General features: G+C 40.8%; 1 protein-coding gene across 2 annotated transcripts in view; it reads right to left on the minus strand.

Moving 5' to 3' along the window:
• Nucleotides 1-7,399: 7,399 nt before the first annotated feature.
• The window catches only part of lasp1 (LIM and SH3 protein 1), a 36,219-nt gene continuing 27,037 nt past the window's right edge, over nt 7,400-16,581 (minus strand). Inside the window, exons 5-7 of one of the 2 annotated variants that reach the window (XM_067571384.1) lie at nt 14,786-14,861; nt 13,633-13,730; nt 7,400-11,262 (exon numbers count right to left, since the gene is read on the minus strand). In XM_067571384.1, coding sequence (XP_067427485.1) covers nt 11,089-11,262; nt 13,633-13,730; nt 14,786-14,861 — 348 coding nt within the window. In that variant the 3' untranslated portion in view covers nt 7,400-11,088. The remainder of the gene's footprint in view (nt 11,263-13,632; nt 13,731-14,785; nt 14,862-16,581) is intronic. The other variant, XM_067571385.1, reaches the window with a different exon arrangement.

Genomic DNA, 16,581 nt, shown 5'->3' on the forward strand with positions numbered 1-16,581 from the left:
CAGCGGCTCATATCGTTACCATAAAGACTTAAACTTATACAGAAACTTGTATGAAACATACACGCAAAAGAGGAAAGACCTCGAGGCCCGGGCATTCTTGGTCAGCCAGGAAAAAGACATCCTCTGTCGTTTCCCTCTCGGCCCGCGCGGAGGGAAACTCCCTCCCCTCAACAACAGGAACTCCACTGCTGAAGGCCATGGCTACGCACAGATGCAAACCCCCTCTACCTCCCTCCTCCTGCTGCCTCTTTCTCTTTCTTTTCTTTCATTGCCTCCTTTTTCTTTATTTGCTCTGTCTCTATCCTCACCACCCCCCTCCCTACCCCTCTCCACCTATTGTATTATTACACTCAATTCCTCGCTGCTCTATCCACCCCCCCCCCCGCTACCCCCTTTCAACTCTGTCTCACTGGCATTCCTAAAAAGGTTGCAAGAGGTTACAGGTGCCACAGAGGGGAGATGTTATTACAAACTAGCAGCATGTGTCATGGGTCACATTGCGCAGCATCAATTTAAAGGAAAAATCCACATTGGGATACTCTTACAATGTTATATATCATCGGTTTGTGAGGTTCGGTGCATTCCAAGAGAAATTATGTGATGATGTGTTGTAGTTTATAATGTTGGCTTGTACATTTTTTCTCAGCGTACGTTATCTACGTCTGTTTAAGTGACTGATTAGCTATCCCAGAATTATTTTAAAAGACCCCAGGATTATTTTATTCAGCAGTGGAACAGACCATATCTGGTAGAGAGAAAGCACAAGTATCTTACTCTAAACACAATATATCTTGTCGTCCATTGAGGCGACTGTCAGTGAAGAAATTAATATCATTCCTTTTTCTACAATGGATTTCCCACAGTGTGATCGTCGAACGTGAAATGAATCTGAAAAACATCCTCATCTTTGTTTTTTAAGGACCGACAAAAAAAACCCTTATGTTTATTGCTTATATTTTTGATCAGCCGTCAAAATCTGTACTTGAAACATCTGGCAGCGATGTTATATCATGTTAATTTTGCCAGCTATGTAAAAGAGTAAGGAAAATACAAGAAGACAACAAAATGGGCTCAGAAATGCGAGGCACGCTGCCAGCTGCTGTAACAGTGCCAGAGCGCTCTACGGGTAGATTTTTCCCTTTTAAAGAAATCATGAACACTTTAAAAATGTCCTGTACTACAGTATCTGCCCAAAAATACTGCTCCGGGGGAAACCCAAGGCCTCTGGAGCTAAAAAACAAAAGAGCACCTGTTCTGGCTTATTTTGATTCAATGGACACATAACAGAGCTGTGACATGATCAGATATGGTAGCTAGGAGCAGTGTGACAGGCCAGTGAGTGAAGGGAGGGGGGGGGGATAGGAATGCAGGTCTAAGTTACAGCAGCGGTACAACAAGGTCATGTAACATGCGGAGCAACAGACAACAAAACAGACCCTGCCCTGTTTTCTATAGTCCGGCTTCAATGCATCTGTATCTTTTCTTACCCAAATGAACACCCGCTTACTGCAGACTGCTGCAGTGTCATTTGATCTAACTGTGCCAAAGATGCTGTTTGAAGTGAGATGACTGCATGTGTGTGAGTGTGTGAGTGTGTATGTGTGTGAGTGTGTGTGTGTGCTCTCAGATAGAACAGCGGGAGTATTGTATTGGTGAGAGTGGTAGATTATACTATCAGCAGAGGAATTCCGATTATTTCCCAGAGAGGGTCTTGTCTGCACACATGTGGGAGAAACTTTAGCTAAGTGGTTGGACGAGGTGGGGAGGAGGGTGTCACACTGTCAGGCAGTGACCTTAAAGGAATAGTTAAACATTTTTGGTAAACACACCTATTTGCTTTCTTGCTGAAAGTTAGGTGAGAAAGTCAACATCAGTCTCATGCATCTCTGTAAAGTTACAGCCAGCAGTCGGTTAGCTTAGCTTAGCATAAAGACTAGAAACAAAGGGGAATTATTTCTATTACTATCTGTTTAAGGAGGGAATGTAGAAGGTTTTCAGAATAAATTTACATTTTTAAAAAGGTTAAATCACTTAAAAAGCAAAATATGTGAATCCTATCTGGCAGGGGAGAAGCTGACCTGTGACTTTGGACACATTCGAAATCCCTCAACAGGATGGAGACAAGAGGAAATCCTCAATCTGTTAAATGAGATGACAAGTTAGAAATTAATCTTGTTTCAATATGACAATAAAACTGAATTCATGTAGATACAATATCAAGTCCATGAGTACTACAGTGATTCATTTTAAACGATAATTAACTTTGGGTCTGACATGTATAGATCACTCTTGGATCAGCTCTTTGGCAAAGCTATTGTTGAAAAGGTTATTTTCAAACATAATTATTCCAAATCATACACTTTAAAACAAGAAATAAGTTCTTTACCTCTTCCTCTCATTGACAATAGTCTCAATCTCATAAACAAAGTGTTCCCATTTCTCGTTTTTCGAGGCATTCAAAACACGCTAAACCTGCTGTTTTTCTTCATCTGTGACGGTTTAATTGAAATCACACTGCTGCCATCCTGTCTCATGTAACCTGTTCTTCCACACATCTGGAAAGAACCGGGTTTTATGCATAGATACAGCCATCAGGTGATCCTCTACAGCCTACCGTAGGTAAATGGCACCATCTGCAGGACAATAAGCAGCACGACAGCCATAATGCTCATATCAACATGCCAGCATGCCTCATTTAACACAAAGTGTTCAGCAGTATTTCAGTTTATAAAATACGTCAGTCGGAGTCACCTTTATGCTCAGAATACGTTTTCATCTCAAAAACTTTAGTGACCAGAAGAAAAATGGTCCTGCAGCAGCTGAAGACTGAAGATAAACACGTATAACAAAGACTTTTAAGTATAACTACTAAATACCTTCCTCCTTTACAGAGAAGTCAGAGGCCAACTACATATCATGTTTCCTTGGAGCTCAATGTGATTAATGCATTCATTGCTCTGCCGAACAGCGTGGATCTTTTTGTCAAAGAGCTACATGTTTATCACCCCAAACTCGTCTATATTCACAACTACTGCACAGATAGCACTAACAAGACTCAGGTTTGACGAGATTGTGTGCTATATAAGGATATTTTTGTTGTGATTATAGGGGCAACTATGTAAAGTCCTTACATCGGTATGCCTTTCAGTTTCCACATTGATTTTAAAAAGATTTTACTTGTTTTTAAAGCACTTCATAGTCTGGCACCAGCCTACTTGGCTGACATGCTTGCATTGTATGAACCAGTAAGGTCCCTCAGGTCCCCTGGCACAAGTCTTTTTAGTTGCTCCAAAGTGCAGGACAAAAGCTTTTGGTGAGGCAGCTTTTAGCTTAACTGGAACAGTCTGACTGAGGAACTGAGAGCAGCTGAAAGTGTTGGTATCTTTAAAGCAGTGATTCTTTAACTTCACATGTCAAGAACCCCTAAACTGACTCAAATTAGACCTTGGACCCCCATCTGATGAGATTTTGCCTTTAGATGTTTTATTACAGAAAGTGTATGAAATCCATGACCACAATGGTCATACATTCTGTCATTGTGTTACTTATTGTCATTGTGTTACTTATTCCCCTCAAGGGAATAACCCCAGACCCCACTTTGAGAACCACTGTTTTAAAGGAGCAGTGTGTAGGATTTAGTGATATCTAGCGGTGAGGTTGCAGATTGCAGCTAAATGAATACACCTCCCCTCCCCCTCCCCTCCCCCTTACAAGCTTGTAGGAGAACCTACAGTGGCTGTGAAACTCTCTAGAGCCAGTGTTTGGTTTGTCCATTCTGGGCTACTGTAGAAACATGGCGGTGCAAAATGGTGGGCTCTGTGGAAGAGGACCTGTCTGGATATAAAGGGCTCATTCTAAGGTAACAAAAACACAGCAATTCTTATTTTCAGGTGATTATACATTAATTAAAATATACGTATGAATATTATATTCCATAAGTTCATTCCACTAGATGCCACTAAATTCTACACACTGCCCCTTTAAACGTAAACTTAAAACCTCCCTCTTTAGCCCAGCTTTTGATTAGAATATTTTATTGACATTATTTGTTTCATTTGATCATTTATTTTTTTGTAATATGTTGTATTTCCTCTTATCTGTTACTGTTATTTGTTTTGTTTACTTCTTATTTTATTTTAATCTATCTTATTGGTTTTATTACATTTTTTACTTTTTTGTGTACATTGTCTCAAAGTTTTTACTGTTTACATTGATTCAGTCAGCTGTAAAGCAATTGTACTAACCTCTACGAAAAGTTTGATTGATTGATACGTAACATTGTGCTTTGTTGGTAGGAAAGAGGGAAGCTTAGTGTGAGCAAAATAGTTTTTATTTCAGTGCAGTCTATCTGCATACCTGCATTCCCTCAAGGACCGTGACTCTTCAGGTGCCACTTGAATGCAGCACTTTTCGGCTGCAATTTTCCGTCTCGCCACGAATAGAATAATAACATCATTACAGACTATTACAGAGGCACTGAGGCAGTACTTGGCCTCAGAAATACAATAATCCTAAGGTGCCAATCGAAATTCTTCTGAACAGAATAGTGTTATTCACTGTCCACACCTGAAAAAAATAATGCTTATTTCAAAGACAATATCTGTAGGGACCAAGTGTGATTAAGTTGTGTGCAATGTTGTGTGTGTTATGTTGCTGCAGCATCACCGGTTCAATTCCAGCAATCTCTCTCTCAGTGTTTACTGTCTACATCTCTACAATCACTATCCAATACAATAAAAATGAACCCTATATTTACACTTTATATAACAGATTCAAAGGCTACAAGTCACACAGGCTTTTGAACTTATTACGGCATAAGAAGTGAGTAATTGTTTGCTGAGTTTCCTCTGAAAAAAAAGAGAATGATTTATGGTTGTCAACAAATAAAAATACAGTGACGTGTGTTGAACCAAAGAGAGAAGGCAGCTGGGTTTACTGAAATCATCTTTATTCGACATATTATGTGAAATACTGCCATTAACCTCAGTGAAGCATCAGTGCATCAGTAAACGTAACATTATTCATATATAACAAATAATTCATATGAGGTAAGGTGAAAAAAAACTGAGAAGACATACAGTATTTCTGAAATGACACCATTGGTATTCATGCATGTCATTTGCAGCCAAAAATAATTACAACAAAAAAAGTTAAAGTTTCAAGACATGGGGGCAGCTGATATGGTACAACCTGTAACTTCCGTAGTAGTGGCAAGAACACTTAAGTTAATGTGCTGACACATTCCCCTTGGACCCGACGGGGAATCTTGATTGTAGTGAGGAGGAGAACACATTGGCAACACTTGAATGAAATATATCAGCATGTCAGAGCTGAGCCAACCGAAGCATCACTGACAACAAAACTATCCAGAAAAAAATCAAGGAGCCTGAAGGTGTCAGACGGTTTGATGAAACACTACAACTTGACAAAACAAATCATGAAGGATTTTTGCCACACAGTCATATGGATGATACTGTCAACAGAGCCAACAATTAGCTCACAGTGCTATTTAAAAGGCAAATTTTACACTTGTACTACACTCAGCCCCACAAAACCATCCTGCATCCATATCTAAAGATATACCGGACCTGTGCAGAGGTAACATCTCTCCTCCTCTAAAGAGAAACACGGGCATGCACTGCCTTTAGTAGCACAGAAAATACAGTTGTTAGATTGCAAATAGAGGTAAGTGGAGGGGGGGCTTTAGGGGTTGGACAAACATCTTGGCCAAACTGGAGAGACCCAATAAAGGAAGAAGAGGGGGATAAATGATGTCAGAGTGCAAGATAGAAGAGTCTTGCTTCCACTTCCTCTCCATTTGTTCTTCCTCTCTGCTGGATCGCTCTTCACATCCCACATGTGAGCTCCAATGGGAAACCATCACGGCCCGACCATGGCTCCTTCCCCTGAAACAGATGACAGCTGTGCTCATGCATTTGTATTTTATTACTGGGACACAAAACTACTTTATATTTGCTCCTTCGGGTGCTGTGGTGTGGACATTTCCCCCTAATACAGAAGAAGAGCATCTATAAAGGCTGTCATCTATGTCAAATTCATCATATGCAGTGAAGCGCTCTCTTACCACTGTCCGTAATGGAAACCAGGGATGCAGGAGAGGAAAAACACGCATCCTCTGTGCTGTCGAGCACCGACCGCCTGTGTCGCTCTGCAGGACGCCTCATCACAGCATGTAGATGATGTACGAGAGGAAGACGAGGCCCATGATGGCGAAAAACATCAACATCAAAATGTCCACCATGATGGAAATAATGTTGAGATGGACGGTGCAGATGCAAGACGTACAGCCAGGCACAAACAGCAGCCGGTGCGATAGATCGGCCGAGATCGGAACAGTTCGGGAAAAGCACGGAGTCTAGATGAATGAGTCCGACCCTCCCCCTCCTGCTGCAAAACAGGAAGGTAGAGGACTTCAGGGTGTTTATGCCCTGAGTTTAGCCTTTCAGGCGGATTTTTATCTTGAAGTCTACACTCCACTCCTTCCACATCGATTACTGAATCATATACTTCGTATTTCAGTGATAAAGTGTGATTGCTGAAGGTGATACACAACCAGGGAGTACGATTATTATTATGACCTGACAGACTAAACTCTGGGTGATAAAAATATGACATAACCGTACCGGGAGGGTAACTTTCACTCAATTCCGACATTTTCAATTAAACCTAATTAGGTACGTGCAAAAACTAACCCACTATATTGATGTTAATTTTTTAAAATTATTACTTTAAATACGCAAAAATATAGCTGCCAGGACCAGCTTTACATAATCTTCCACACCAAACATTTTCATCCAATTCATCAAAGAAAATATTTCCATGATGTTGTTCTTCAAGTGATGAAGATCTTGCATGAATACATGGATTAATGTATACACTTTCACAGAGTACACACGTCTTGTGTCAGGGGGGCAATATAGGCTACAGATAGTGATTTTTTGTAATTTAATTATAAAATTGTCAGGGAATTATGGAAATTCATGGAAATTACGACCTTTTCTTGTTGCCTTGTCTTGACGCAACAGAGGCCTTGTGTCAAAAGCTAGTTGCAAGACTTTATCAATTAGTTAATATTGAGTTTACATGATGCGTTTTCCTAAATAATTTTGATTATTCACATTACAGCAAACTAACTGACACACAGAAAACTTAAAAGACATACATTATATTATTTCAATGCAATAGTATTTGTTGGTTTCTGGATCTGTGAGAACATAATGAAGCTTCCATGTAAAAGTCTGCTATGTGCAATATACTGGTGAACCTGCACAGAGGGCAGAAGGTTGGGAACAGTCAGGGGCCCAACAGTAAATATCGGACTTTCACATTTGTACCCACCATAATGCTGCAATAACATAAGACGTAGCACAAACAACAGTCTGAGAAAAATGACATTTTATTGAATCTGCAGAATCATAAGTACAATTTGAAGTGCTGTAACAGGGCAACAGGAGATGATATCAGGTCCTTAAATCTGAGTATGTATTCCGAGTATCGAATACACAAGTATGTCATTATGCATATGGTATCTTTATTTTTTTTTATTTAAAAAATAACAAAATTATATCAAAAACAAAAACAATTTTAAGATGGAATGCACAAAACTGGTTCGAATGCTAAACCTGCGATTGTGGATTACATGATTTCACTCTGCAAAGTCTACAGTATATAACCAGTATCATAGAAGCAGGGAATGATTCATCAGAAGCGCGGCAGCCTACGACGAAGGCTGAAGGAAAAGAGGGACGTCAGCAGAAGGGGGTGGACAGGATACTAGATAGAAACGGAATGGAAACAGGGTTATGATATGACGTCACGGTTCAGTAGATAGATGAGTGATGCCAGAGCGGTAGAGCCATTATTTGGCGAATAGAGGTTAACTCCTGACTAATATTCAGGTCAGACAAACAACTTGCCTTGCCTCACAGCCAAAGAGATTGAGAGAGATCAGATCTCCGCCCTCTGTAACCCCCCAAGCCCGACACACACTTACATCATCGACATGCTCAAATTTGACTTTGCCTTAACAAATCCACCCTGAGCCACACTTACACAACGCTGGCTGTCTTTGGCCACTTCTTTTTTTTTCTCCATTTCATCCAGAACGCAACAACCTCGCGACAAAAGAAGGTTTGAATCAGATGTAATCCACAGAGTAACGGAGGCTATTGGTGTGAGTAGCTTTGTTATTAAATAAAATTTGAGCAAACATCATAAGCCAGGAACAACAATCATCATTTCACTTCAAGCCAAACCACCACTTCTTCTTCTTCTTTGAGAGAAACACAACCGTGAGCTCTAAAACAGCTTTCCAATCTAGCATCTGCTTTGCAAATAAAATTGTCCTGTTGTCAAGTAGAGGTTAATCCAAAATACAGGCATACATACAGTGTGTATAGTCATTTTGTTTGGCAAACGTGTTTGAGGTGTTTTTTTATTGTTTTTTTTAAACTCTGATTCAGTGATTATTTTCATCAGCACTGTCACAATTCATCACATTAGAGTTGCAAAATGTATGAATGTTCATCAACACCAACGGACAACTTGCACCACACTGGACTTTTTTTTTTTTCTTCTTTTTCTCTCCATGAGTCATCTTTTTTAAAATCACATTACTTCCCCTCAGCCACATTCACAAAAAAATATGATCCGCTTTAATTTTTATCTGCAGGCAAGCCACATCCCAGAGCACCATGACCTGTAAAAAACATTTTCCCTAATTCACCTTTATGATACATATACAATTATACAATGTCGTTTAGCTACATAGCGAGAGCCTTGTTTGTTTTAATAAAGCTGAAAATTTGTTGGCCCCCGCCCTCGACCCCACCTAAAAACGCACCACCCTGATCGCTCGTGTCTGTGACGGTCACAGTGCATCACAAGAGGATGAAAAATGGTGAGAAAAAAGGCGAAGAGGTGTGTGTGTGTATGGTCAGGGGCCGATGAGTATTTACACCACTGAGAAATGGTCAAATATCATTTTTTATAGTCTGATAAGGTCCTCGCAGCACTACGGTATCTCGAGCGAAAGGAGGATACAGCATTGCTGTGTAATAGTCAGCAACTGAAATGCTTCATTGTGTGTTTATGAACCAACCGTCCTTACATCTTTGTGTCCACCACCAAGCAAATGCTGATAAAGCTGGTTGGTGGCGGTTTATATATGTTAATTCACTGGTTTTTACCAGATTTACCTGCCAGGAGGACCAGAAAAAGTAGCCTGGTTCTGACATGCAGGCCTGATGTTTTATTCACTGACCAGAGCATCTGGTAAAAGTTCCTTTCACGGATATTTATAAATGTCATCCTGTAACATTACTCTTATTAGAGACTCATTAGCTCCAGCATAATGGAGATATAATAATAACAATCTGGCTTGACCGAGCAGGCGTTCAGCTGATTTTTTTTCCAACAGGCGGCCATCTTTGTTCTGACCTGAAACTGCAGGTTGATTAAACCCGTGACTAATCTAATACTGTGACCGCACAAGTCTAGATAAATTCCTCTGCCTTGGTTCATAAATTGAGTTGCTGGTTTGTTTATTCATTTAATACACTGAATTTTTTTTTCTTTCAAAATAAGCATCTTACAATAACAATAAAGGCAAAGGAAGAACAGCATGAGGAAAAAAAAACAAAAAAAAAACGACAACATTTACCACAGCCGAGGATTCAACAATTTCACTCACATCTCATGGAAAGAAAGACTGGAATGTTCACTCACAAAAACAGTGGAACAAATTTAAAATTAAAAAAAAAAAAGAAGAAAAGATTCACAATATAGAGTTGTGCTTGGCCTCCTCCTTTATAAATGGGTTTTCTTTGATGGTGATTTTGTAGCAAAGGGGAAGGACTCGACCTGTTCCCGTCTCCGTTCTCCAACAACAGTTTAGCCTTGATCACCATAACTTTGTGATTCTCTCAGGACTGAAGGCATTCAGGCTGCAAAAAATAGGAATAGCGGTGTATATACTGTATATCCACACCCGCTGAGGTGATGTGATATTCAGTGTGGCCGTAGGAGATGGACTGATAATGTCCCCTAACTTGTCCCTGATCCCTCCTGTATGCGACATGCCTGAGTGAGGCAACGACAGGAGGTGCTCTTCAGTTAGGCTACGATTCCAGTTTCACAACAATACCCACAATGCAGTGCTGAACACAAGGGTGCCTAGTTGAGCACACAATGGCAAAAATGCGTGTCTATCTATAAATATAATAAAAACCTCTCTGTTAAGACTGATAACTGGCTGATTGATGCAACAGCAACAGGGTTAGAGGTTAAAGGAATGTACACAAGTCAAAATATTCAAGCTTAGTTTTGATAGACTGAGATTCTGCACTGTGTTTCCAGTCTGGCCAAGATCACGCTGCAAAATTAAAGAAAGAAAAAAAAAAAACAAAAACAAAAAGGCCTATGAAAATGCCACACCCACCCACACTGCAAACTTATTTCGTCCACAGAATAACGTCTGCAGCTGTCGGCTGCCATGGAAACCACGTGTTGACGGACTTGTGGGGAAAAGGGCTTTTTACATTTTTTTTTTTCTTCTTTACTTTTGCATGATGATTGTTTAAGTGCTATAGCTAGGATGGAGCTGTGTGACACGGCGTGACCCCTGACATACTTCAATGAACTGTGAGTTTATCTTTTTAAGACTTTCGATTTCCACTTGTGACAGCACGAGAGTGGAGCCAGGATTGGGGGGAAAAAGGTAAAGAGGATGACGGACATCCAAACAGAGACGGACATCAGCACAGACAGACGGACAAACAGACGGACAGAGAGGCAGGCAGACAGACAGAGAGAGACAGACGGACAGTAAGAGAAAGTCTGTGGTTAGCGAGCTGAACAGTGAGAGCAGAGCAGGGATGCAGAAGAGGCGGGGTGGTGGTGGGGGGGGGGCGGGGTTCAGGGTCTCACAGGACAGATTAGGGAACAAGAGTAAAATCAAGAGAAAGCGGCATTAAGATGAGATGGCACTGGGCTTTTCCTTTCCTTCTTTCCCTCCCTTTCTCTACCTCCTCCTCCTTTTTCTCTCCCTCTTTTTTCTTTCCCTCTCACTCAGATGGCCTCCACGTAGTTGGCAGGCAGCATGCCCTGCTGGCCAGTGCGCTCCACGCGGCCGTACATCCAGCCCTCGTCGATCTGCTGCACGTCAACGATCACGTCCCCGTCCACGAAGGACACCTCGTCCTCGTCGGCGGCAGAGTAGTCATACACGGCCCTGTACCGCTTCTGTGGACACAAAACAAATCCAGTTAGTTCCCCAAAAAACAGACAACAGCTGCCACAGAGCTCAAGAAAAAGCTGCTACTAAATTAACTACAGCATTAAAATGTTTCTGAATGGGAAGCATCTTGGTGGCTGAATGGTTACTGCACATGCCACATAACCACAATGTCCCTGTTTCGATTCCAGTAAGGGACCTTTGTTGTCTGTCGTACCCATCTTTCTTTCTCCTTGTGTCCTCGGGGTTGTATGCCTCTGCCAACTAGTCACATTGCAGTTTACACCCATGTCTGTCCAGACTCATAATATTTGTAGTGAAGACTTTGAGGGAAGTTAATAAAAGTGTATTTTCCTTGTATGTGCTCACATGCTTGGCCAATAAAACTGATTCTGATAGAACATAAAGATGCAACTATGACAGTAGACAAAGCTTAAGATATCGATATCGGTGCAGAGAAGCTACAAATTCTAAAACGTGGATGCTTCACACACATCTTCAACCTGACAGCACAGAAGATCTATATAATCACCACAGTTTCAAGGTGGTCACCCAGGATTAGTGTCATCAATTCAGTATCTGACAAAATGTGAAATATGGTCACAATCTCCCCCTTCTGTTCCTGAGTTATGGTGTTGAATAATGGCCAGACAAGTGTTTTTGCAGAACATTATGATGTCACGGTGAAAATCGACCTTTTGGATATGAATTAGGTGAAAAAGTGACAAATGGCACAATTAATCTGTATGCAGATGACGCTATTATCTATACAACATCGCCCTCTGCCGCCCAAGGCTGTTCAAAACTTGCATATTGATGTATGTGCTATACAGCAAACATCGATTGATCTTAAATTACTATTAAACTCAGATAAAACAACATGTATGCTGTTTTCTAGAAAACCTACTAACAGTATCATGGAAGTAAATATTACTACACTTAATGGGAAACAACACCTTAGTTTCTGGATAGACTATGAGCTGTACTTCAAAAAACACTGATGAAATGACTAAGTCTTTAAAAAAGCAAAACTGGCATTCTTTTATAGAAATAAGGCTTCTATTACGAAGAATTATAGTAAGCAAATTGTTCAGACGACCCTTTATAACATCACCATAGTCCATAACGACCGTTATGGACTATGGTGATGTTATTTATATGCACTCTACTGCTTCTACTCTTAAACCTCTTGATGCAGTCTATCATTCTGCCCTTAGGTTCATAACTGGGGATGGTTTTAGAGTTGAAGTTGGGTGGCAGTCGTTGGCAGTGAGAAGAGAACGGCTCTGAATCCTATTTATATACAAAGCTCTCCTTGGCAACCTTCCTGGGTACCTGACATGTCTTATTAATTTTAGTTCAATTTCACACTGCACTAGGTCCCAAGGCTATTTAGTCCTTGAAAATCAACGTGTTAGCACTGAGATTGGGAAATGGGCTTTTAAATATTATGCTTCACACAAGTGGAACACCTTGCAGAGGGCAGTAAAATTAGACAAGCTAAACCCTTTTAATAATTTTAAATCTCTTTCAGCTGCCATAGGGCAAAGTGAAAGTATGTGTTCTGACTGAGCTTGAAGTTTTACACTCCTTAATGTTTCATATTATGTGTTTTATTGCCTTTATATATTGCTTTTATTGTTTCTTATATTTTATATTGCTTATCTGTTCATATTTGCTGTTTATATTTGCAGATTATCGTTTCTTATATATTATATTTGTATTGTAATGAGAGCATCCTTGAAAAAAAGACCTGGCCAACTCTATAAAAACAAAGGTTTGAATGAATGAATATAAAATGTCACTTAATCATTTTATCCTATGAATTTATGAGTTATGGCCAAAAAATGTTTTTTGTGAGGTCACAATGACCTTGACCACCAAATTCTAATCAATTCATACTTGAGTCCAAGAGAACGTTTGTGCCAAATTTGCAGGCGTTCCAGAGATATCGCATTTATGAGAGAATGGGACGGACATGAGGTCACAGCGACCTTGATCTTTGAACACCAAAATCTAATCAGTTCATCCCTGAGTTCAAATGGACGTTTTTGTCAAATTTGAGGAAATTCCCTCAAGGCGTTCCTGAGATATCGCGTTTATGAGAATAGGATGGACAGACAGGCAGCCAACCCAAATACATGCCTCCGGCCACGGCTGACGCAGGCTGGGAGGCATAAAAAAAGTTTCTGAATGGCTGACTTTCTACCTAAGTCTTAATGTTAGTGTGAAGTGTAAACATTTGTTATTGCAGTATTGATCAAGTTACAACAATATTTTCTGATTCTGTTTCAGATTTTTAATTTCATCAAGTTGTATTTGGCATTGGGGGTCCATCTGCGGCAAAAGAGGGGCGGGGGGGGCAATGGGAAACTTACCCCAGCACTCGGAGGTGGGGCGGCAGCCGCCTGGCGCGCTGGTTCAGGAGCAGGCTCATAGTTGTAGTTCTGAGAGGCTGCAGGGGGCTGGTAAGCTGCTGATAAAAAGAAGACAAATGTTTGAGCTGGAAACGTTTTTTCTGTCTCAGACACCAGACTCACTTGGAGCTGTACTGGGATTCAGCAGCAAGCTATAAATCTAGCTATCTGTAATCTATTGCTTTAAGGCAGGAGAATTAAGATGTCAGTCTATACAGCCAATGCATCTTAATGCCAGGTGTATTTACTCCTGTCTGTATGTTTGCATGAGCTCTTTGAGAGAATGAGGAATTCAAAAACCTGGCAAGCCATGACGTGCATCCAGTGGCTTTCGAATTTACTGTTACGCAACCTTCTGAACAATGCCTTTCTGTGTAAATCAGGTATGTAAAATACAAACAGCAGGTCCACGGGTCATTCAAATATTTATCCATAACTTTCCCACTGAAAATGCAAACAAACAGTCATTCTTAAATTTTTTGGCTTGAGTAAATGAATAAATCTGTTTGTTCATTGATTTAACCCTTTGATTTCAGATTGGGCATTATAAGAATTACTTTCATGATTTTTAAATACAGCAATTTCTGTAGTAAATGCAACTATTTATAGCTCAATGGATTAAATACAGAGGAGATTGGTGGACATGTCAGAACCAGGAACCCTATGTGGTGTGATTAGGCAACACCCAGCTTGATGAGCTCATACATCCTGCGGCATGAAGGGAGCAAAACACAGATAGGGAAAACAATTGGACACTTTTCTTAGGAAACCAAAAATCCCTGATAATTAATTGACGGGTTAAATGTTCATCCGATTCACAAAAAAAACAAACATATTTCTCAGCTTTCACTAGTGCTATCAAGCCATACAGACAGTTTTTTTAATCATGTTTTTTTTGGTATTTGGGTGATCTGGACATTTAAGATTATTTTCGGTTAGTTACTGGTACGTCCAGTGTAAAATGGTCTCTTCTCCTCCTCACTATTTCTTGACTACTTTTACAGTTACTATTGCTGCTTCTATCCACACAGCTTTTTACTGTGTTAAAAGCTACTATTGACTCCATTTGACAGTAAGTATATTGTATGTACTGTGAGTGTGTTGGAAGGAATACCTGAAGAGGGGTTGCTCGGCTGCTGTGGGGCCTCTCCTCCCATCTTCCTCTTCTCAAACTCCTCGTGGTACTTAATCTGCAAGGGAAATACACAAACAGTTCAAAGATAAAGATTGAGAGTGCATGTAACTTTATCTAACAGATACAGATCTACATTTGCAGTCATCTTTCCAGAAAGTCTTTCACAGCGTGTAGTTCCCTTTACATCCACCAGAGGGCTCCCACTTGCTCTCCAGCACCCCTGCGTTTGTGGTGATAGGTGGGGCGCGCTACGTGCAGCAAAAGCCTCAGGAAGCAACTTGACGCTGAGAGGAAATGACATCTCGGGGGCCGGATGTAGTGTGCAGTAGTGTGAGGGCAGAGTTGCATAGCAACCGTTGCTGACACATCAGGAAGAACAGGTGAGGTGAAAAAAAAAGGGAACTAACAAGAAGCCTGAACGCTTGGGGTGAGAATGAGCCAGCTAGATTCAAGAGGAAATACTGAGGAAGAGGAGGAGGGGAATCATATGACTAAGCACATCATAATGTCACTTAAATCATTCATATGACTACAGTAGCAGGTGTATTTTCTTTTGTGTAACTAAAAAAGGAAGCACAAGATTTACAATTTCAGACAATAACACTTAATTATCAATCTGCTAGTGTGACAAAGGCAGCATTCAGTGTCACAACATAAAACCAGGCCACACTGATGAAACTGAAACTGAGTGACTGCTCTGTGACTGCACTAAATAGTCAGTCCCCCCTTATTACCAGGCTGATAACAGACTGACTCACAGTGGTCAAGATTTACAACCCTGATTTTGCCCCCGCTTACACCCGCGCTCAAAGAGTCCACTGTGCCGGCGGCGTTAGCGAGGAGTGTGTTCACAGGCTGGACGGGATGACAGAGTGTTTGTGCAAGGACAGTGAAGCAAGTGACTGAGAGAACACTGTGACTGTTCTCAAGTGCAATATGCTAAGTGAGAGTGTGCGAATGAGATTATTTTGGTTTGTTTTGAAGGAACAGGTTGAACAGATGGTGTGTGTGTGTGTGTTTACAGAAGTGCCTAAGCTGCTGCTGAACTAAACCTTCCCCTGTAACTTCTCAACTGACAAGAGGACGGTGAGGGGAAACGGAAGAGACCGGACTAAGATTGAAAAGACGTGACAAGGTTGACAGACAGGACGAGTCTAGATGAGTAAAAGTGAGTGAAGGGCCTTCACACGGCTGACATTCTGGGAAGGGTGCTGACTAAACTGGTTTGTTTCTTGTGTCCGGTGGAACAAGAGCAAAAAGAGAGATTGATGTAGCGCTCATCTGGAGTGGTTCCCTTATGATTGGCTATGAATGACGCACTGACTGCAAACAGATGTCTAATGCAGCGAGGAAGGACTCGCACACAGAGAACAAAAAAAAAAAAGAATAATTCAGACTAGAGTCTGGATATTTCTATTTGTTACATTACAGGGCCGTGCAGACAGTGAAAATATGTGCAGAGAGTGCATAGAGTTCAAACAGTCCATGTTGGACTTTCCTCTGTGCAGAAAGAGGCATGCATGATGAGTCCACCTATATGTGGGTTACTCTACAGGGGCACCTAATCAATGAGCTAGGGCTTGACTGAACACCCATGAAGCCAATGGCCAGCAGATCAGGTCATTACAAACACATTAGGATGATGTAATTCCATAGCATCAACACATTTTCATACCATAACTGATATACAGTGTATACATACAAATGTTATCTTTTACATTAGGAAAGGGACCCACTGGTACAGAAAGACAATACAATAGAGTGACAGAAAACAA

This window comes from Thunnus thynnus, chromosome 17, assembly GCF_963924715.1.
Source record: "Thunnus thynnus chromosome 17, fThuThy2.1, whole genome shotgun sequence".
Lineage (NCBI taxonomy): Eukaryota > Metazoa > Chordata > Actinopteri > Scombriformes > Scombridae > Thunnus > Thunnus thynnus.